Below are 22,914 nucleotides of genomic sequence, written 5' to 3' on the forward strand. Positions count from 1 at the left end.
ATGTAGTGTACTTCAGTAATAATATTGTAGATTATACAATACTTGCACGTATTTTATTTCTTTCAATTCATAAACCATTATTACAAAACCTCTTCTTCTTCTTCTTCTTCTTCTTCTTCTTCTTCAGCTCATAGTCTGGGCATGTGCTTATTTCATTTTCACCCTGTTTCTTGAAGTCTATTTATTGGGTATCCACATTTTCTTATTGGTATAGATCAGGCCTGCACAAGGTTTGCGCTCTCCGAGCCGGCTCACAGCTCATGAGCGGAGGCAGATATTGCCTGTGCTCTGTATAAGGGTGGACTGGAAGAAGGGGCGATCTCGTACAAAATGTGCACAAAAGAAAGTACTATTACGAGTGTTTATGAAATGAATTCCCGTTCAATGTTTACAAAACTATCTTGGACTATTATTAATTAATAAAGAAATATTTATTTTACAGAAATAATAGAAATTCTATAGCGACTTAAATGTACAATATCATTTTGTTATATTTTTATTATCAGTACATCAAAACGGGATTTAATGCTGTTGGCAGCTAAAGGAACAGTAGCCTACTGATCGCAATGAAACATCAGTTAAAGATGTTCCATGCCTGCCTTTATTAAAGTTGATTATAGAAAACATTTGCTCACAAATACAAATGTTGAGCCAAACATAGCAATCATTTTCACAGCCAGCCTGTGTAGTCGTGGATATTATTGCTAATGTTTAGTCTTGTAAAACTCAACCAGGCTAGTAGTATTATTCAAACGATCTTTAGTCCTTAGGTCACATTGAAGATCAATAAGTTCGAGCTGTAAATCGTTAGATGTTAAATGTTATGTTCCGTCTTTTAGATTCCTCCATACTGTACTGTAGCAGTAGGTAAGCAACGTGAAACAGTTACTGAGAATACACATTGCACTCCACTAGATAGCTGAGTGGTCGTTTCCCTCTCCTCTACCTATAGCAAGTCTATGTCATTCTGACGTATTTTTCTCTCCGTTTTGGCGAGCGGTAAACACAGCTCTCCCGCTCTGAAGGAGCGCGCGCGCTCGTTGAGTGCTGTTTGTGCAGGTATGGTATAGATGGTATTTTTGCAGTCATTACTTCTACATAGCCTATGTTATTCAATTACTGCCATGATCCGTCTATATTCCCCATGTACTTACTCCTTTTACTTCCAATTCTTCTCTTGCGTTTTCATATCTTAATCAGTCGTCCCTTGTGCAACATTTCATTTTCCTTAAGAATCTCATTTCTCAACTTCGCAAGCAGGAAACACTCTTAGCTTTCACTACTAAACACTTCTAATTTTATTACATTATATAGTTACGTGAATAAAAAATGTTGGTATAGAGTACATTAGCAAGAAGAAGTATTTGGTATAGAAGTGTATATCGTTACCTTACATTTAGAGTAATGAATGTATGTATGTGTATTAGTCCTTTCATCGTTGGTTGAATGATTGAAGCATTGACTTTGCGCACTAGGCACCTAAAATTAAATCTCAGTGAGACCAAGTGGAAGTTACGAAATACAGAGCTCACTTGGCTGGGAAGAAATTTTCGTCAAATGAGAAGGTTATCGCAGCAGCAGAAGACTTTTTTGTAGACCTCGAGGAATCTGTGTACAAGGAGGATATAGCAGCATTGTGGCACTGTGAACCAAGTGTGTGAATCTCAGGGGGGAATTATGTTGAGCAATAAAGATTGTTTCAAAATAATCCTAGTTTAATTTAGAAATTGAAAAATTATGTCAAGCTATAAACTTTTCAAACAACTCTCATAGCTCCGAAACTTTGAATACTTCTGCATCTATGACACGGTACAAAAATAAAAAAATCTCGAACTACATGGAATACTACGAAAGTCCTAAAATCAAGAAACTACTGCTTTGTTTGTTTAGAACAGCACAGTTTCTGAACCCACTGATGCGTATAATGCAGCAGTAGATGGACTCTCCAGTGTGGGGCCAGTTCTGCTTGGTCTGCACTTTCTGGCTGCCTCTTTGCTGCTCCCAGCTTGGGCATTAGTTTTCCTTGGAATTCTACAAGGCTGCTGTACTGTACTTATGCCCAATATGATATCTTCTTGGTGGAAATTGGGCTATGGCTTTGGATGTTTGATTGGTGGAGTTATGGTTGAAGCTCACGGTGCTGATTGGCTGTTCTGGATTATGGCTGGAACCATGTTTGTCTGGAGTGCTATGGTTACTCTTTTTGGAGGGTGAGTACTATTAAGTGTGGCAGAAATTTAGTTACACTTTGGGATATTTTAATGTATTACATGTATAAATTCAGTAGCTTTTGTTTAACGTTCTCTTAATGAATTATTCTCCTTTATACAGTCAACTCTGGATATAGTGAGCTCGGTTATAGTGAACATTCGCTATAGTGAACCTAAATTGTTGGTCCCGACCCGCATACATTAAAAAGTACATTAATATTTCCGTTTATTACAGTGAATCCTCGATTCTGTTAAAGTGAACCTTGTATCCTGACAAATTCTTATTTGAAGTCTGCCCTTCTTGTATAAAATTGAAAGAATGTGTTGAGAACAATATTCTAAGTTTCTTACTTCTTTAGTCAAAGGTAGGATTAGTGATTCGTAGACAATGAGCTGTACTGTAAATCCAGGCAATGCCTCACTCCACTGTCGAAGGGTTGACATTCTGTTCTTAGGCACTCTACTCTACTATTATTTCTAATCCTCCACTATTAAAGGGTTGCCTTTTGTTCTCAGAAACATTTCCATTATGACTGATAGCATCAAAACAACGGAAAGTGAAATTGCCTTCTTTTTTTTTAAAAGGGGACGGATATTATGTCCAGAGCATAAATGAAGGTAAGATTTCGATTGCTTTCAAACTCCATGAACCATCTCTCAGTTTCCATTAAGTGACCCGGGAAATTCCAAGGCTCAGTACGCAGTCACACCATAGCATTTGTCATTTCTACCTGATCTAGTGTTCCAACTGTGAATGTGCTGTATAAAAATATAGAAGTGTTAAGTGTTTTCTTTGGAAGATAAGGTGAATATTATAAGTGACATTGAACTTGGTCTTTTGCAAGCGGACGTGGTCAACAGCATAGTTTAAGTAAATCAATTGTGAGTTACAGTATAAAGTGTAATCCATTCCACAAAAATGAAATATTTTATTTTCTTGTTCATAATTTCATTCATTTCTGACATTTAAGGATATAATGAACTTCAGATATAGTGAACGAAATATGCAAGTCCGCAGAGGTTCACTATATCTGGAGTTGACTGTATATGCAAAAGCAAATGTAGTTAACATACTGAAAGAGTTGGGGAGGAAATTGAAAGAAAGAAGTTACTGATTAACTTTTAAACTTCTTTACTGTGTTAATTTTTAGGAAATTACCTGGCTGACTAGTTTCGAAATGTTGTTCTTCATTGTTCAAAGCCTAGTGAAGATTCTGCGCTATCTTCATATTCGAAAGTCGTTAAGAACTTTTATTTTTTGGTCTTTCCTTTTTACCACCATCAGAGGTATCAGATGCTTTCAGAGAACTAATATCAGAGACCCCTTCCTGTTGGTGTACATTTTGAATTTTCTCATTATATTCTGAAAAACTATATTGAAACATCAACATTTTTTTCTCTGAATTATGGGTTGAAGCACCACAGTTGCGAACTGACCGAATTACAGACGCAGCAGTATGTTACCATAATGGACTGCAACATAAATTTTGTAAGACCTGTCCTATCTTCATGGCCATATATGCATTAAAATAGAACATAGACTATATATGAGTTACTAAAAATGCGAGAAATAGAAATGGGAAGGACAGTAAAAAAAAGGAGGATGGACGAACATGTAAGGAACTATTCATCTTGAATCAGTATGAACAATACACTGTATACAGTAAGTTATTTGAGAAGCATGAGATATGAAGAATAACTGAGCACAAATTTAAATTTTCATTACAGTGTTGCTGTGCGACGAAATTAAAAATATTTATGTCACGAAAAAAAAAAATAAAGTGTGAGGAAATAACCGATGATCAATGATCATATTAATTTTATTATAGCTACTTTTAAGCCAGACACAGTGTTCGAAGCTTCTGAGTTTCTTAGCTAATTCCTTGAGCATACAATTTTCATTCACAGACATTTTTTCATGTATGTATGTACGTGATAGCCAGTATATTAAGGCACTTCTCCCCTGTGCTGTTCCTAAGGTAGGCCTACGTTTTCTTAGTGATGAAAATGACCTTTCATAAGTACGTACTAATAGTTACAGGGAGAATTGGTTTTATTGTGAACAGGTTGTGTTTTGGAAGTAACTTTTTACATTTAATGAAACTATTATCAGAAACAAGGTTATCAGTGACAGTTGTTTCAATTATCTTATCTTCAGACGTGCATACAAGATATGGATTGAAAAATCTTTATGTTGCTATCCTATGATAAGAGTTATGTCGTTTTATTTATACTCTTACATTGATGGTATTCTGTCATAATTCGTACAAGATCCATGGATATACGGTACAAATATAAATATCTATGAGTAACAACAGATGAAGTACATAGTCACGGAAGTAGGAATTTTTATCTCATTGTCAAATATTTTAAACGAATTAAGCAAGTAAAAATATTTTAAAAGTCTATTCACTTTTAAGCTTTTATATTATTTTTACAGTAAAATCCCTCAAATCCCTCATAACCGGCACCCAAATAACCGGCAATACCAAAACAACGGCGCTTTTTGCTGGGCCAAAAAAAAATGTTTAAATCTGCCACATTGACAGTTTGGGCCATCAGTTTTGCCACATTAGGAACTTCGCATGAACTTTCGTTTTCACTGAATATTCGAACCTATAATTAGTGTATTATTTGTGTTGTGTGATGTGTTTTAATAAAGAAAATCCACACAGTGTTTATGTTTATTTAGTTATGTTCGGGCTGTCAGTGTTGACACATTAAGAAGTTCGCACGAACTTTCGTCTTCAGAGCATATTCGAACCTATAATTAGTCTATTATTTGTGTTGTGTGATGTGTTTTAATCAATAAAATCCACACAGTTTTTATGTTTATTTAGTTATGTTCGGGCTGTCAGTGTTGACACATTAAGAAGTTCGCACGAACTTTCGTCTTCAGAGCATATTCGAACCTATAATTAGTCTATTATTTGTGTTGTGTGATGTGTTTTAATCAATAAAATCCACACAGTTTTTATGTTTATTTAGTTATGTTCGGGCTATCAGTGTTGCCACATTAAGAAGTTCGCACGAACTTTCGTTTTCAGTGAATAATCGAACCTAAAATTAGTGTTTTATTTGTGTCGTGTGCTGTGTTCTAATAAAGAAAATCCACACAGTTTTTATGTTTATATAGTTATGTTCGGGCTATCAGTGTTGCCACATTAAGAAGTTCGCACGAACTTTCGTTTTCAGTGAATATTCGAACCTCAAATTAGTGTATTATTTGTGTTGTGTGATGTGTTCTAATAAAGAAAATCCACACAGTTTTTATGTTTATTTAGTTATGAGCAAGTGATAGAGAAATAAGCTTCACATGGCTGCAGTTTCAACATTTGGCACCATGAAATGCGAACTTTTTTTTGTACATACAGATATTTATTCAATTATCCGGCAAAATCTCGTATCCGGAAATAGCCTGGTCCCTTTGATGTCAGTTAAGAGGGATGCTACTGTATTTAATAGAGCAGTATTTTAAAGACCAGGAAAATTTCTAAAGATTTCCAGATTATTTCCTCATACATTCTACAGTAATTGCTAGTAGAATTGGTTTTAAAATCTGATCCTTACATTAATTATGAATCCTATTATACAATAAACAATTTTAAATTTAATTTATGATCTAATTTTGTAGGAAGTTTGCAAGAAATAGTATTTTGCTCTATATTTTGTAATTTGAGTAACAGGAAGTGGGAGTGGAAGTAGCGGATGTACTGATAAACTCGTGGGTTTGTATGATAAAGTCGTTCATACGTATAACAAAGCAGAAATGTCAAGCAGTACAATAGGTTAATGAGACGAAGAACTGTAATTATATTATTCTGAAAATGTAATTGAATATCAGATTCTCAAAAATTATAAAGTATCAATCGCAGTATATAGAAGAGCAGTATAGAAATAAGAGTCCACATCTGTGGGGTAACGGTTAGCGCGTCTGGCCGCGAAACCAGATGGTCCGGGTTCGATTCCCGGTTGGGACAAGTTATCTTATTGAGGTTTTTTCCCGGGTTTTCCCTCAACCCAATATGAGCAAATGCTGGGTAACTTTCGGTGCTGGACCCCGGACTCATTTCACCGCCATTATCACTTTCATCCCATTCAGACGCTAAGTAACCTGAGATATTGGTAAAGCGTTGTAAAATAATCTACTGAAATAAAAAAAAAATAAGATTAGAAGGAATTACTTCACAGTGTTATGTACTGTGAGATGCATTCATGCAATTCTCACTATTTCAGCATGTTTCAGTGAAAAGTTCTGTTGCTCTAAATTTACTCGGGTTCTCTAGAAACTGTAGCGTCAGCGTCATAAACATGGCTAGCCCAGACTAATGATAAACATTTTTGCTATGTTGATCGACAAAATTTCGTTAATTTTTGTGATAGAAACTTTTCATATATTTATTAACATTTGTCACTGCGCATATTCAGAAATTTGGGCGAAACACGCGTTTCGAATTTAGTCACACAAATGTTGTAGATGTAAGTGAGTCAATATTTAATATGTATGTAATTAGCCTATATTATTTTGAACCTAAATATGTTTTGTTAATAATAAAATTCATGTTTTCTTGCCTGTACTGATTCTCTGAGGTTCCGTATAAAGCTTCACATACTTCTGTTGTTATTTGACATAAACACTTTCTAGAAGTTTTTATTTCGCTTTAATTCTTATTTTCCGTAGAAAAAAATAAACAACATCTAATCAGGTATGAAGGCCGCTTACTAAAGGATTTGGAATTGAATATACTGTAGATACATACAATTGTTTTTATTCAGCTATTTTTATTTCTGCATTGTCGAAAAGTAATTTATTTTAGTGCTTTTTACAGGAAATAATGAAAAAAATCATGCTTGATCGAACAAAATTAATTACTTTAACCGGTAATAATCTATTCATTAGTTGTAATAAAGGGAAAAATCATGTATGTCAAAGGATATTACGACAATTTGAAACATTTTGTGTGTGTGTGTGTGTGTGTGTGTGTGTGTGTGTGTGTGTGTGTGTGTGTGTGTATATATATATATATATATATATATATATATATATATATATTAACTTGGTTATTTAGCGTCGATGGAATTGGTGATAGTGAGATGAGACCGAGGATTCGTCATAGATTACCTGACATTTGCCTTACGGTTGAGTAAAGCCACGGAGAAACCCTAACCAGGTAATCAGCCCAAGCGGGATTCAAACCCATGTCGAAGTGCAACTTTGGATAGGCAGGCAAGAGTCTGAGCTACGCCGGTGGCCTTGTTAATATTTATTTTAATATGAAAATTAAATTTTATGAATAGTCCTACATACTTTTCATTACATAAATGTAGGCGTAGATATTGTAAAGACTAGGATGTAAAAAAGTTACCAATCACGATAAAACATACACTTACATATTATTTCCCCTTCGGAAGATGTAATTAATGGTTCTTTTGGTATGAGATTTCGAACTTCTTCATAAACAATTTGCATTTTGAAAAGTTTTACTCCGTTTAAACTACTCACGAGAAAAACGAACACGAATTCAGGACTTTTGTCTTAACGGTTTGCGTAAAAAGTATCGGTAAATTTGAAAACTAAACTCAAACTACCCTTCTGACTATACAACCGTTCGCGAAGACGTGTGGAAATAGTTGCCTGAATTGCTAGGCGTTTCAGACGCCGCATACCGACTATGATTTATTGATTAGATTAGTTGCTCCATGCGATATCTTCATGACACTCAAAAGTTACTGTAGTAACAAGCTCATCCAACCATCCTGTATATTAATTATTAATAAATTAGAATGGTTTAAGATTTTCACGATATTCAAGGGTTTGGGTGTTTTTAGATGTAGATGCATCAAATGCATAGGAACTACGTATAGTTTCAGCATCAGAAAAGACAGAGAAATAGGGAAATTAATGTTAAATTAAGAAAATAATACCGTACTAAGGCAGGACGGCCCACCTGTCAGCGTCGGATTCACGAATGCCGCTCAGGCCACCTGTCGGACCTGAACAGTCATAGCATATACGATTAGTATAAGACGAACAATGGGTCAATGTAAGCTTAAGTGCAAGGACTCGTCCCAATTCCAGCTTTCGAAATGTCAAGCCAAGTATGAATAATATTATGTCGAGGAGATCGATGTTATCTTGGTATACGAAAGGACTTCGAAGGTTATATTAAGATTTTCTGAGCACATTATACAGATTATGTACAACCAGAGAGACCTCCTTCTATAACATAAATAAAGGGATTGCTTCTGTAAATTAATAATATGTAATCCACAACACCATATCGAAACTTGACTTTGTGTTTCAAAAATGAATCATAACCTGAGAAGCTATTGTAGCTTGATTACGGTATATATTCGATTCTAATTCAAACTGTGTAACTAAAAAGTGTCTGACAACTTTTAACTTGTATTCTTAGTAACAAAGCTCACTTCATATTTCTTTTGGACGCATAATTATAGTGCATCTCTTTCATTGTAGTTCCAACTGGGGATTTTATTAAATAAGTTCCGATATGTGTGGTAGATTTCCCAACTTTGATTGCTTGAAATTACTACATCATCATCATCATCATCATCATCATTCCTTAATAACTGAAACCACTAACTAGTTTCGACCTCGTAGAAATTCAAATTGATCAGCCCATCTCTTCCTCTATCTTCTCTTTTTCCCTTTGGAGTGATATAACGATATGTATTTGGGAATGCGACAATCTTCCATTCTAGCAAAATGGTTCTCGTTGTCCTTCATATCGTTTAACTATTATTTCTGTGTATTCAATAATTTTAAAATCTGTAACTCCTTTCTCACTTTTTTCTTCTTATAAGTGTATTGTTCTCTACTCTTCTTAAAAACTCCATTTCCTTAGGTTATTTTTATTCAGAGTTCATAATTTGGTTCAAAATAGTAACGCGTAAATTGCATCTCCTTGTAGGAGTTTGGAATTTTCTCATTATGAGTAATTTTTAGATCTTTTTAGAATTCCGCTAAAATAGTTCACATACTTACGAGTACAGGCGACTGCTGATAATTCGCGTGCGGTTAATTCTCTTTATGGGTAATTCGCAATGCTTTTGGTGGCGGGGGGAGCGAAGTAATGTTATCATTTCCGTTTTTACTCATTTACGCTCTCTCCCTCCTCTCAAACTTCTCTCCTCTCCTTCACCACTCCAACATGTTTAGACCATATGTTTAGTTGCCAACTATAGCATAATTATGCTGTGCAAGGTAGAATCCACGTTTCGTAGCATGTACAGCTCGACCAAGTTAAGTCTGCGAGCCGAGAGGGGAAGTTGGAGGCAGTTCTGTAGTGAAAGGAGGCGGTAACGAGAGGAGACCAGTACAGTCTCATATGACAGCAAAGTTTTCCTACTGCGCTTCAGTTCATAGAGCGGTAACAATTTAAGACGCTTTGAAATAGGCTGTACTTCTACTTCTGCTTGACAGTGAGGTTTGGCGTTCTGATTGGCAAGCGTGGGCGTAGGAGAGAAAGTTGCATGAGGGGGGGGAGCTGGGAGACAGCGTAACTGTTGCCTTTATCTGAAGACAAGGACAAAAAATGCGTGCGCTCCGTAGTGTATTTTAAACGATGTGCACACGTTGAAATCTGAGCGTCAAGTGACCTATGTGGCAACTGTGTTTTGCCTCTACATTCCATTCCGATATCCCCACTCGCAGACTTGACTTGGACAAGCTGTAACATAACGTCCATCGCATAATGCTAAAATGTAGCGTAATAAATTTCATTGCAGGACGTTCAATGTACTAGCACCTGTAACGTAGGAAATTTTGTCGATGTTTCAAAATGTTTTGCACTGTTTCACATTTTTCACTTGATTTTGAAGTGTATTTTAGTGATTAAACCTATCTAGTCTTTAATTAATAATAAAAAATTTTGCTAATAATTCTCTATTTTCGATTCCCAAGGTTGCGGGTTCGATCCTGGGCGAGGTCGATGGCATTTAACATTTAAGTGTGCTCAGTAGATTTACTGGCATATAAAAGAACACCTGCGGGACAAAATTCCGACACATACGGCGACGCTGATATAACCTCTGCAGTTGCGTGCGTCGTTAAATAAAACATAACATTTTTAACATTTTTTCCCTATTTTCGATATTTCGCCGAAATTCGTGCATCAATTACCGCGAATTATCAGAATCGGCTGTATTTTATACTATTTCAACGTCTTGATTTCTACCAGGTATCCAGAATAAATGAAGCATTGACATGGGAAAGCATGTAAGTCACAAAAAATCGAAAATCCGTTTTTTCAAGGATAAGATAGTACGAACCCACGCCAGTGGCATGGTAAAGCAGTATGTCGCTAGCAGAAACCGTTTAGTTTCAGCAGCTCATCAAAGATGGCGTTAGCGTTAAGTAATGTCCAGTGATCTCAACTTGGAGCTCAGTGGTAACGTCCTTTGTAACAGACCCACAAAGGTTTCTTGCTTGTCCTTGTAAAATTTCGTTTTTGTGAATTACATGTTTTCCCATGTCAATGCCTGAATTGAAACACAAACTTTTCCAGTTTAGCATAGTCATTTACAATTTTTGTTTACTGAATTTAAACCATTAGAAACTAAAATTTTGGTTATCGTCTTAAAATGTTTTTATTATATTCTTTACAATATTAGTAAGTGTAAAAATAACCTCCTGTAATTTATCTTCTGAAGTTGCGATTAAAACTTGATCGTTCGCAAGAAAGAATTGAAGTGTGTGATCCCAAAACTCAATCAGTCCATTTGACTATCTTTTTTATTTATACATACGTATATGATTTTTTTGAGACCTCAGTTATATTTTAAGCCTCTTTTCTTCCAAAACAACACCATTTCTTTTCTAAAAGTTTGTGTTATTTTGCATGTCACTTGAAAACTCGCTCAGTCTGTAGACCGGTGGTTAAAAGAACTATATATATATATATATATATATATATATATATATATATATATATATATATATATATATATATTACACACAGTTAAACGTACAGATAATATTGTGATCCTTGTTTTATTTCACGATTTATTTTTACAACTTACTTCTCTATTTAAACTTTGTTTATTAAATGAAACAATTTTACAAATAGACTACATTGTACAATATGTTTTATATTGTTATTTCCATACATGTAAACTTTTCAATTGAAGCGTAAAAGCAGGTCATTAATAATAATTATTATAGTCTAAAATTATATCTACTAATCAGACATCAACAAACATTAAAGAAAATATTAAGGTGATGAGTTGGCAACATATTAAATTCACAATTTGTTTTATAATGTTTTGAAACTAATTTATCTTGTCTTTGTAAAATTACAGAAGTTGTTTCGTTATTCATAATAATAAGAGAAAATATTTTCATTCCTTACACAACTATATTTTTTACTTACCTCCATATCTTACAAAATTATCTATATTAACATCTTGGAAATTCCTTAATAGCTGCTACTACTTGATTTATTGTATCCGAAAAGAAATTCACTATTCCTAAATTGGTTACGTACCGTGATTAAAAATTAGAATTTAAAACATTTATTATTATTATTATTATTATTATTATTATTATTATTATTATTATTATTTTTGTAGGTTATTTTATGACGCTTTATCAACATCTAGGTTATTTAGCGTCTGAATGAGATGAAGGTGATAATGACGGTGAAATGAATCCGGGGTCCAACACCGAAAGTTACCCAGCATTTACTCATATTGGGTTGAGGGAAAACCCCCGGAAAAACCTCAAGCAGATTACTTGCCCCGACCGGGAATCGAACCCGGGCCACCTGGTTTCGCGGCCGGACCCGCTAATCGTTACTCTACAGGTGTGGACTATTATTATTATTATTATTATTATTATTATTATTATTATTATCATAATGATTTTAATGTCTTTTAATTTGAAGGTGGGAGTGATTTTTTTTTTCATTTTAATACATTATTGCATTTAGAATAATGTAAATACGAAATTTCGATAATGAAATGTGTACATATTTTACGTGACATTAAACACAAATAAAGACCTGATCGTTTCTCTTGTGATATTTTAGGGATATATATTGTATTTCGGGCTGCCCAAGTAAGAGACGTCAATTATTCACTTCGTCTTCAGGTGGTCATCCTATTCTATTGCTTCTTGGTTGGCCCAGAACCTCCAAAATACGAGATCGCCGCACCCTAAGACCCATGTATGCTGCATTCTATTGCCGCGGGGTTGTTGACTGTCCCCGACCCTTGGATCTTACAGTATGAGTGATGTTGTTGACTCCACTGCTTGCAATTACCTTCAGTATGTTCGTTGGAGCTTCCTGTGACACAGACTGCGATATCTCCATACAGCCACGTTATCGCGAGTGCCGGAAGCTTCGAGGATAGTTTCAGACGAAGGTCTGTGTTTATTTTCCTCAACATGCCTACTATTCTCGCTGATTTTTTTACTTGCTTTGGTTTGGTATTCGAATTCATCAGATGAAAGTATATTGTAAACCCCTTCGGTGACTGAGTGATCAGATCTTCAGCCTATCACGCAGACCGTCCGGGTTCGAGTCCCGGTCAGGCCTGAGATTTTTAATTGAAAATCCATAGTGACACTTGTGGCGGACAAAGTCGCTGTTGGGGTTTTTCTCGGTGTTCTCCCGTTTCCCCATATTAGACATCTACATCATTCCATCAATATTTCTCCATTTCGTTATTCCATAGCATTCTCCGAACGCAGCTGACGACGCACAGAGGGGGCTGGCGTAGGGACGAGTGGGGGTTGCCTGCTTGAAACCTGGGTACGCAGCAAACATTAGTGTAGTCAGCCGGTGTGGGTTTAGAATTGCGTCTAATCCCCATTTCAGTTTGGTTGATAGGCCTTCCCCTCTACTCACACTCTTTACCATCCGTGAAGGGGAAAATGCTACTATACATCTTACTGATGCTCGACTAATTGACTTCGAACACAGTGAAAATTCTTATTATTGAAAATGTTTACCGGTAATCTATATTTGTAAAGCCTATGCTAAGCGTTTGTATATTTCATTTTATTGTTGTTTTTATCAACTGGCACATTAAAAAGCTACTGACAGCAGAAGATAAATGTTTTCTTCACCGCTAGTTCCTACACTACAGTATACACAATGGGACAATCTGCATTGTGTCACTCCCCCCTGACTTCACAATACAAACTAACATTCCTTAATTTAATTAATTGTTAGTTGAAAATATTGTAAGAACGACATTAAAATATACTGAAACATGTAATTGTCAAACATCTGTGCCATTGTATTTTATATCCACTTACGTACTTTATTTAATATTTTATTTTATTGTGTGTACAGCATGGGGGGTGCAGGTATAAGAGGTAACAGCTACCGTTCTGTTACTCACGGACTCAGGGCAAGTAGAAGGGGAAAGAAATGTCATCGCATCCTCTCAACTTGTATGAAATGTCGTTTAGTTTGAGGGTTAGTGCAATAGATCGTGAAACGTCACAGCGCTGAGTAATAATGTTTCCCCCTTCGGAAATTCCATTCTAGTCCATTCCAAGATAATATATTTTAGGAATAACAAAATATTTACTATTCAAGCAGCAGTAACAAATATAAATGATACTCGGGAGGAAATTAAACTCAGAATAAATAGGGGAAATGCCTGTTATTATTCGGTTGAGAAGCTTTTATCATACAGTCTGTTGTCAAAAAATCTGAAAATTAGAATTTGTAAAACAGTTATATTAACGGTTGTTCTATATGGTTGTGAAATTTGGACTCTCACTTTGAAAGAGGAACATAGGTGTTTGAGAATAAGGTGCTTAGGAAAATATTTGGGGCTAAGAGGGATGAAGTTACGGGAGAATGGAGAAAGTTACGCAACACAGAACTGCACGCATTATATTCTTCACCTGACATAATTAGGAACATTAAATCCAGACGTTTGAGATGGGCAGGGGATGTAGCACGTAATGGACGAATCCAGAAATGCATATAGAGTGTTAGTTGGGAGGCCGGAGGTAAAAAGACCTTTAGGGAGGCCGAGACGTAGATGGGAGGATAATATTAAAATGGATTTGAGGGAGGTGGGATATGATGATAGAGATTGGATTAATCTTGCTCAGGATAGGGACCAATGGCGGGCTTATGTGAGGGCGGCAATGAACTTCCGGTTTCCTTAAAAGCCAGTAAATAAGTAAGTCATTTATAGAGCAACGATGAAAAGACAAGCCGAGTGCTTAGAGAAATCGGCCTAGAATTTCCTGAAAACAAATCTCACAGGCTATACCAACAACCTAACTCTACTCTCTCTGGTGAGAAATCACCAGCTGATTGCGACCATAATTCTCAAAGCATTCTGTTGGCATTATGATATTATAAATAGCGGATTCTGGTCAAAATCTAGAATCTTTTATAGCGTAACAATTAATATTTTTTTATTTCTTAAATTCTCTGTAACCCTTGAGGGACCTGACTTATTTTCGAAGAAGTCCTCATAACCTAACATTAGACATAGACAGAAGCAGTGGAACTCCCGTGACGTGAGTTCTGCCTAAGACAACACGTCATGATATCACATTAACAACGGACGAACATCCATGCTTTAGGAGAGATTCGAACCGACGATCGTAGCCTTCCCGCAGCGTCAAAGCTGCATGCCATGACCGCTGCGGCTACCACGATCGGCTTATAAAACAATAATTAATGTATATTATAGTTAATGAAAACTTAAAATAATTGCAAGTACAGAGCTTTTGCCAGGGAACAGGTATCACGCAGGTAAACACCATTGGCATTTTACTGTAGCTACATCGAACGCGATTGCCGACGAAATGATGTGTACATTTCCCCTGGATCGAGTGTGGGGACATTTTGTGTTGCGTAGTATGGACAGATAACATAGGCTGAAGGGACATCTATGTTAGAGAATTGATACACAGTTGACTTCCATTCAGTGTAGTTACTTTAGTTTGTGGCAATGTAATACACATTAGTAAATGGAATCTTCATGAAACTTTTGATAGTACGAATAGGCTATGTTACGAAGGAATCATACAGAACGTTTCGTGTATACTCGTATTTTCACCAGTCGACACTTCCAGCACGTGTTATAAGGTATGCCAATAAATTATTTCTGTAATGTAACATGTAAGTCGCGAGATTTTATTGCCGAAAGCTGACTCGCTGAATCACCGCTAAGCGGGCTGATACTTGTCCATGTCACTTTACGAACGACGCTTACTAACTGAAACTTGTTTCTAGGCGTACACCCGTTACTTAAAACTAAGCCATTGTCCCGTTCCAATGTTTTCAAATTTCAAACGACAAATATCTATCATATGTATTTCGATTTTAGCATAAATTATTAGGCTTATATTATTACATGTAGTACTTTACCTATATGATTACAAGAAAGGTAAGAGAAAAACCGACAGGATAAATATCATACTTTTAACCAGGCGCTGAACTAAACTGTATAATGGAGGAACTGATTATAATAAACGTATGAATATAGTATTATAACAATAACACAGAAAAATGGAATTAAAAACAAATAAACCATGACAATATTGCCACTCTTAGATTCTAAGTCTTTAATTAGTTCTACTTCTAAAGGAGATGGGGACTGGAACGGAAAGTCACTTAAATTTTACTTAAAGTTTAATGAAGCTGAAGTCGTCTGGGATCTTTTCTTGCGAAAAGTTCTATGACTTCATCCGGACTTACGAGAAGAGAAACGATAGAAACATTTGAAATGTGAATATGGAGTGGAATGGAGCGTGTGAAATGGACAGACAAAATACAAAAGGAAGCTGTGGTAGAAAGAGTAGGTGAAGAAAGAATAATGCTGACAATAATTAGGAAGAGAAAAAGAAATTGGCCTGGCCGCTGACTAAGAAGAAACTGCCTACTGAAGGATGCACTGGAAAAAATGGTGAATAGAAGAAAAGTTCGGGGCAAAAGAAGGCATCAGATGATAGACAACATTAAGATACATGGATCATATGCATAAACTGAAAGGAGAGCGGAAAATAGGGGAGATTTGAGAATGCTGGGTTTGCAGTGAAGGATCTGCCCTTAGGCAGAACACTATGAATGAATGTCTCTACAAGAAGAAGTTATATGTATATTATTTAAACGAAAAATGACCGACGACTTTTGTTTGCAGTACTCTCATTCAGGAACAGTAGCATGTTTGCTTAACTTGGCTTTTCAAGGGTTGTACTCGGAATGGGTCCTTGCACTTAGACTTGTTTTGGCTTATTGTGCACTCTATAGTCATATGCCAGTCATGTCAATTGATGCCCATAGGCGCAAGCGCGCGCTTTAGAGCTCAGGAGAGCCTGAGCGCTTTACAGCGGAAAGAAAAAAGACAGACGAAAGAAGTAGTATATGCCGCTTGGTCAAGCTATATACAGGGATGGCCAGCACTGATTCAATGGATAAAGGGAAGAGAACTTATTAAAACTGTATCCATGTTAATTTTTAGATTTGTTTGAGAAGTATAAGTGCATTATAAGAATCTAGGCTTTAATTTTAATGTTCATTTTTCATTAGTTTGTTTTTTTTTATTTCATAAGGAATATTGTCTCAACTTTTTTTATATAAAAGTGAAATTTTCAGTTATAGGTCTATTTATTTAGTAGCCTTACAGATACTGAAACAATGTTTTCGTAAATCTAATATACCGTAAATACGTATTACTGAAGATAATGTATTACATATTTTGAAAATATTCTCATGGAAATTGTTTGTAAGGAGATGAATTAACAAAGCAACTACTGTTACATCATAAGCAAAAGATACGTGCCCATGTGTTGTAAAAACGTCAGCTGTATAGCTTCAGCAGGTTTCGACAAAATAATTTAATATTCTGATGATAGGAAGTTGCTCACAAATATCACCTTAAAAGCATAATGAGATAAGTGTTTTGTTATGTAATATTAGTTACAGTTAAAACATATACAGTACCTAGGTAACTTTGCTTTGTACTATAATATTGTTTTGATTAGTTCATTGATTACTTTTATAAGGCTAAAGATACCATCAATATCAATTCCAACTTATGTCATACTCGATCTCTTTTTTTTTTTGAGGGGGGGGGGAGATATCACTTTCTTTATGAATTATGTGTTTCATCCACTAGTATAGTACAGTATAGTTGTACTGCTATGAATTTATGTGAATATTAAGAAATTGGTGTTAGTATTTTTGTTTTACAGACAATATAGATAATATCAAACAGAAAGAAGCCATATAAAAATAACGACATAAAATTTCAAGTTCCGTTTGAAGTTTGTGCACCACTGTTTTCTTAATCCAACAGGCTGCTTATTCATGTACATAACCCTTCCTCCTTACGTATCTAGCGTTTGATGCCCGTGCACGACGACAAGGTCAGAAAAATGCGCTTGCTTTGACATCACTGTCATATGCGATGACTGTCCAAGTCCGACAGGTGGCCTGGGTGGAATTCGTGAATCCGATGTTGACAGATGAAGCATCCTGCTTAAGTCCTAAGATAGGTCCCATCCTCAGACGAGTAGCTAATAAGCTCCAAGGCCCAGAATCCCAACTCCATCCTATATCAACATCATACAACCCCCAGACTTCATCCCATCCTACTTTTAACTATTGCAGATGATATGTGGAATGATAGAGGGAAATGGATGTAATCTTAAAAACTCTCTACAACATCTGCTTTATTCACCCCATATTCCATCACTACCTAGCCGGGGATTGAACCCAGGCGCCTGGATTAAGACAAGTGCTAGCGAGTCACAGACACGACTAGTGTAGCACGCACTTGGTTACTTTTCGAGAGTATAAATAAATATAGGCTGGGTCTTTTCTTTTTTACTAATTCTCATCTCATGGAAGATCTGTTAGGCTAAGAATTGTAAATGTACAATCACATTATAATGTATATCCTGTTGTAACAAAGGTAATTTTAAATGGAGCACCCCAGGCACTTTGCCTCTTTCTGAAATGGTAGTGATGTAATCGCTACTGCTGAAGCTAGGTCAACCCCTCAGGGGCCCCGACTTGTCAGGTGAAGCTCCAATCTACCTTGTCGGAGCTCTCACAAAGCTTTCTGTTTCATTTGCTCCCAAGAACTCTATTATTGTTGTTTTGGTTGCTTTTACATATTTTATTCAACGTTTTTGTAGATTTTTTCCAAGGTCTACATACAATATGAACTTCACAGTTGTCCTCGGTGATGTACGGTTACCATGATGGCCGTTAGATTCGGCGTTCACGGGTTCAAATCTTGTAGAAGACGATGGATTTTAAAGAGCAATAATATCCATAGCGTAGCTTCCTACGCAAGTGAAGTAAAACTGTGGGCCCTGTGTCATAGATTTATGGCACGTAAAAGAGTCCCGTTCCTAATAGAGAGCTTCGGGAAAAATTGGTCGTCCATTTCTCGTTCACGTTGAATTTAGAGGCTGAATGACTGCAGTTGGAAGCGCCTTTAAGTAGAAAACAATACTAGGCCTACTATTATGAAGTTTAGAATGGCTAGCATAAGTAGTGCTTTTCACATAGTTTTATGAACAGTCTAGTCAATTTTTGACACATTTAGTAGTAGTAGTAGTAGTAGTAGTAGTAGTAGTAGTAGCAATAATAATAATAATAATAATAATAATAATAATAATAATAATAATAATAATATATTTCTCATTCATCGCCATCATGTGAGCATTTTCGTTCGATTTATAGGTGCATATAACTTAAGGCAGGAAATGTTCGTACTGATTACAAGTCCAGTTTTGTTTGGTTTCATTTACCAGATAAGTTGCTCTACTAAGTAAAATTCGCATTGCTTAAAAATTCGCTTATGTATGCGATTATAATTTGTTTTAATGAACTGTCTGCATCAAATTCTGTTGGAATAAAATTAATTAGAAGCAATTCATTTCTGGAATCAATATTTTTTGGAACTGTACTGGATTGAGATAAACTAATTTGTACTTCTCTTCATCGAAGTTCAGTTGAAGTAGGACTAGTTGGTTGTATAAAGTGTCATATAAAAATTAAATTATGGTTCATTTAACGACGCTCGCAACTGCAGAGGTTATATCAGCGTCGCCGATGTGCCGGAATTTTGTCCCGCAGGAGTTCTTTTACATGCCAGTAAATCTACTGGCATGAGGCTGTCGCATTTAAATACATTTAAATGCCATCGACCTGGGCCGGGATCAAACCCACAACCTCGAGCACAGAAGGCCAGCGCTATACCCACTACACTACCGAGGCCGACAATGTAATTTGTGCAAGAAGTAGATGATTATATGAATAAAATTAAAATAGATCTTTATCGTCATTAATTAATACATATAAAGGAGTGTGTGCTTGAATGCGGGAGTATTATTATAGAATTAAATATTTACTGTATTAGTTATTATTAAACTTGATTTATTAATTTTGAAATCATGCTTCCACTTTGACATATATTTAAAGAAAGAATCAATAGCAGTGTCAAATTCAATATTGCGAGAATACATAGTCCTTACTTTTATATGTATACAGGAAAACGAGCATGTGACGTTTATGACAGCTGATTGGAGGTAATTGACTACCATGTTAATGGGGTCCAATATATCGCGAACACGTATTTTGAAACTGATTCTTGTTCTTTTAAATAATAGTTCTGAGATTATAAAAAGGATTTATTTGAAAGCGAAAAAATATATATTTCTTCTTCTTCTTCTTCTTCTTCTTCGGAGGAGGAGGAGGAGGAGGAGGAGGAGGAAACGAGTGTTCCAAGAAAGCCATTTTACTTGTTCATAATAATCCATATTATGATTTCGGCGGAATTTTAATGCCGTCTACAAGATGTAATGTTATGCACTGACCATTCAACTACCAGTGTGCTTAGATTTTGTAGGCTGTATGGTACATTATTTGTGACTTTACAGTGTAGAAAATTCATTGGAAACGCTTCGTTACATGATTGCACGACATACGTGCATGGCAATTTCAATTAGTTGTTTTTTTGTCCCAAGCACGCACTTTAAGTCGATGAATGTTCGTGAATAAGCACTAATTCACACCTTAGTGACCGGTGACTACTCATCGTACTTTATTCAGCGCAGCCAATCAGAACCGTAGTTTTCAACGCATACTTTTAGGTTATGCGTCATGCTGCATGTTAACTAAATTCAGGATACTTCTTACTGCTACCACACCTGAAGTCAAGGCTGCACAGGGGCATGGCTATTGCTTCGAGGCCTTCTTCCGACATGTGTGTGTGTGTAACTGCTTGAAATTTGGCGGGAACGTAGTATACAATGCTATGGATGAGCATAGAGTTGTTGAATAATTTCTATTAATGATGGAATGGTAACAGACAAGTTAGAAGTATCACTTTACGTAAAATTTATGTAGAGCTTCTACTACAAAAATCAATGTTATTAACAAGACAATTTTATGCGTGTCGCAACAATTCAGCTTTTTTTTATCGTATTACCTTGATATTTCCGTTTACAACATTATAGGCTATTGAACTACCATTTCAAAAACATTAGTGCAGTGGTTCCTAAAGTGGGGGTCGTGTTAGGGTTGCCAGGTTGTACGTTTTTCCCGTAGACTATTCTTACGTTTTCTGGATGCTAATGTGACCTTACGTTTTTTACTCTCCCGTACAACACTTTCTTCCTTTATTTCGAATTTGGCGATGGATAATAGTAAAATACTGTGTAAATGAAGCTAAATCAGTTTTAAAATATAAAAGTGTCGTTAAAAATTATGTACTAAGACACAAAAATGTGAGTGTGAGTATAATGGTTGTATGTGTAATTCTTTAATATGTAATTTTAAATAGAAATTAAGAAAATATAAGTCACTAAAAAATGTGGATAAAATCTTTCTTTTCTTATTTTGAAAAGTTGGCAACCCTAGGTCGTTTAGAGAGCTGAGGGCGTCGCGAGATGATTTACAAAATAAAACCAAAAGCACCTTATTAAATGTGCATTTGTTTCAAATTTATAAATAAAAACATAAACAACGTTGAACACGAATATCAAAAAAGTTTCAGTAAAAAATAATTAATGCAATTGATATGCCTGTTCTTCAGAAAATAGTTTCTCAAATCTGGACTCTGCAGTCGACACACACGCACGCACGCACACACACAGTGATATTTTTAAGTTCAACGAGATTTCTCGCTTTTGTTGTGATGCTAATCATAGACGAGAAACTCATTTGATGTAAATATTAGGATTACAAATACTGTATTATCAACAATTTAAGAACTTCTTTTGATAGCTCGAATTATTTTTGCATTCTTCGAAATCTGGTCTATGCTGTGCGAAAAAAAATCTGATATCAACATTCCATCAGCAGGTATATATTTCAATGAATTTCTTCGTTGCACTTTTTTTTTAATTAAAGCCAGTTGAAAGTAACTATCTAAAAACGGAATTCAGTATCCACCTGTGGCTGTCATAAATATTTTGAGTTTCTTTTGGAAATACCTGTACTAAAAAATATGTTGTTTAAAATTGTGCAAACTTCATTGCTTGTCTCCAAAAACAAAGTTAGTATTTATCGTAGTAATACCCAGTTAAATTTTCCACGAGTTCTGTAATACATTGGAATAAATGAAATTTCTTCTTTGTCAAGTAATGTCAATCAGAAATCAAGTTTATTTATAAATACTTGGCTAACAGCGCAAGCATCATTTTCGATTTATATTGAACTATTAGGCCTACTGCAGCGCCACGGCAGTAATAGCTTGAAGTACTACAGTAGAAATGATGTTTACGTAACATTTCTTGTCATTGTTGCGCTATATACTTATATTTTTTACGCTCGTTGGGTGGAATCCGCTGATTTTGAGTAAAATTATCATTGTTGTCGATTTTACAGGAATTTGTATTTTTCGAATGGGGTTAAGTACCGGTACGATAGTGGGGGGATCGCAAACAAGGGTATCGCCCAAAAGTGGGTCGCGCCATCAAAAAATTTGGAAGCCACTTTATTTATGAAAACATTTACCGTGCATGCAAGTAATAATAATGTCAACTATTTTGGCAAACCGAAATTTTCCTAAAAAAAAAATCACTTGAGGATTAGACCTCAAAATTCGGGAGGGAAATGGCTAACAATGTGGATTTATCCTCATGAGATGTCACCTTGATAACTCAGTTCGCAGAGCGCTGGCTTACAGCGACAACTCTTGCATCACCTCGAGAAATACCATCTTGCTATCAACAATTCCTAAATTTAATTAGTTGTACAGCTTCGTAAAATAACCTAATAAAAACACATTTTACGTTTCTTGTAATACAAACGCTTTCCTGTATAACCCATAAAACAACAATTTATTTTCTTATTTGGGTGCATTATAAATGATTTCATGCATGAGTACGTTTTGAAAGAGATATATCAAGGAAACGAGTTCTAGGCCTACATAGAAATATTTATTAGCATTCTCAACATTAGCCTATAAAAAAACTGGATTGTTTCGAAAAGCGTAAAATGTACGTATGATAAGAAAGTATGTGTCACTTTCATGGCACAGATATTTTATTTTATTATTATATTGTACAGAAGACACGAAGAGATAGGATACGAAACGACATAATCAGGGAAACTCTGAAGGTTGAAAAATTAACAACACAATTAGAAAATAAGAGATTACTATGGTTTGGGCACCTTAACAGAATGGAAAGGGAAAAGCTGCCAAAGAGAATATTAAATTTAAAAGTAAAAGGAAGACGACT

At 35.5% G+C, this 22,914-nt stretch overlaps 1 protein-coding gene across 2 annotated transcripts in view; it reads left to right on the top strand.

The window, feature by feature from the left end:
- Positions 1 to 22,914, top strand: part of LOC138701872 (protein yellow-like) — an 83,180-nt gene that overhangs the window by 20,130 nt on the left and 40,136 nt on the right. For both annotated transcript variants that reach the window (XM_069829205.1, XM_069829207.1), the window contains one exon: positions 1,891 to 2,210. In XM_069829205.1, the coding sequence (XP_069685306.1) occupies positions 1,891 to 2,210 (320 nt within the window). The remainder of the gene's footprint in view (positions 1 to 1,890; positions 2,211 to 22,914) is intronic.

This window comes from Periplaneta americana, chromosome 6 (genome assembly GCF_040183065.1).
Source record: "Periplaneta americana isolate PAMFEO1 chromosome 6, P.americana_PAMFEO1_priV1, whole genome shotgun sequence".
NCBI classification, from domain to species: domain Eukaryota; kingdom Metazoa; phylum Arthropoda; class Insecta; order Blattodea; family Blattidae; genus Periplaneta; species Periplaneta americana.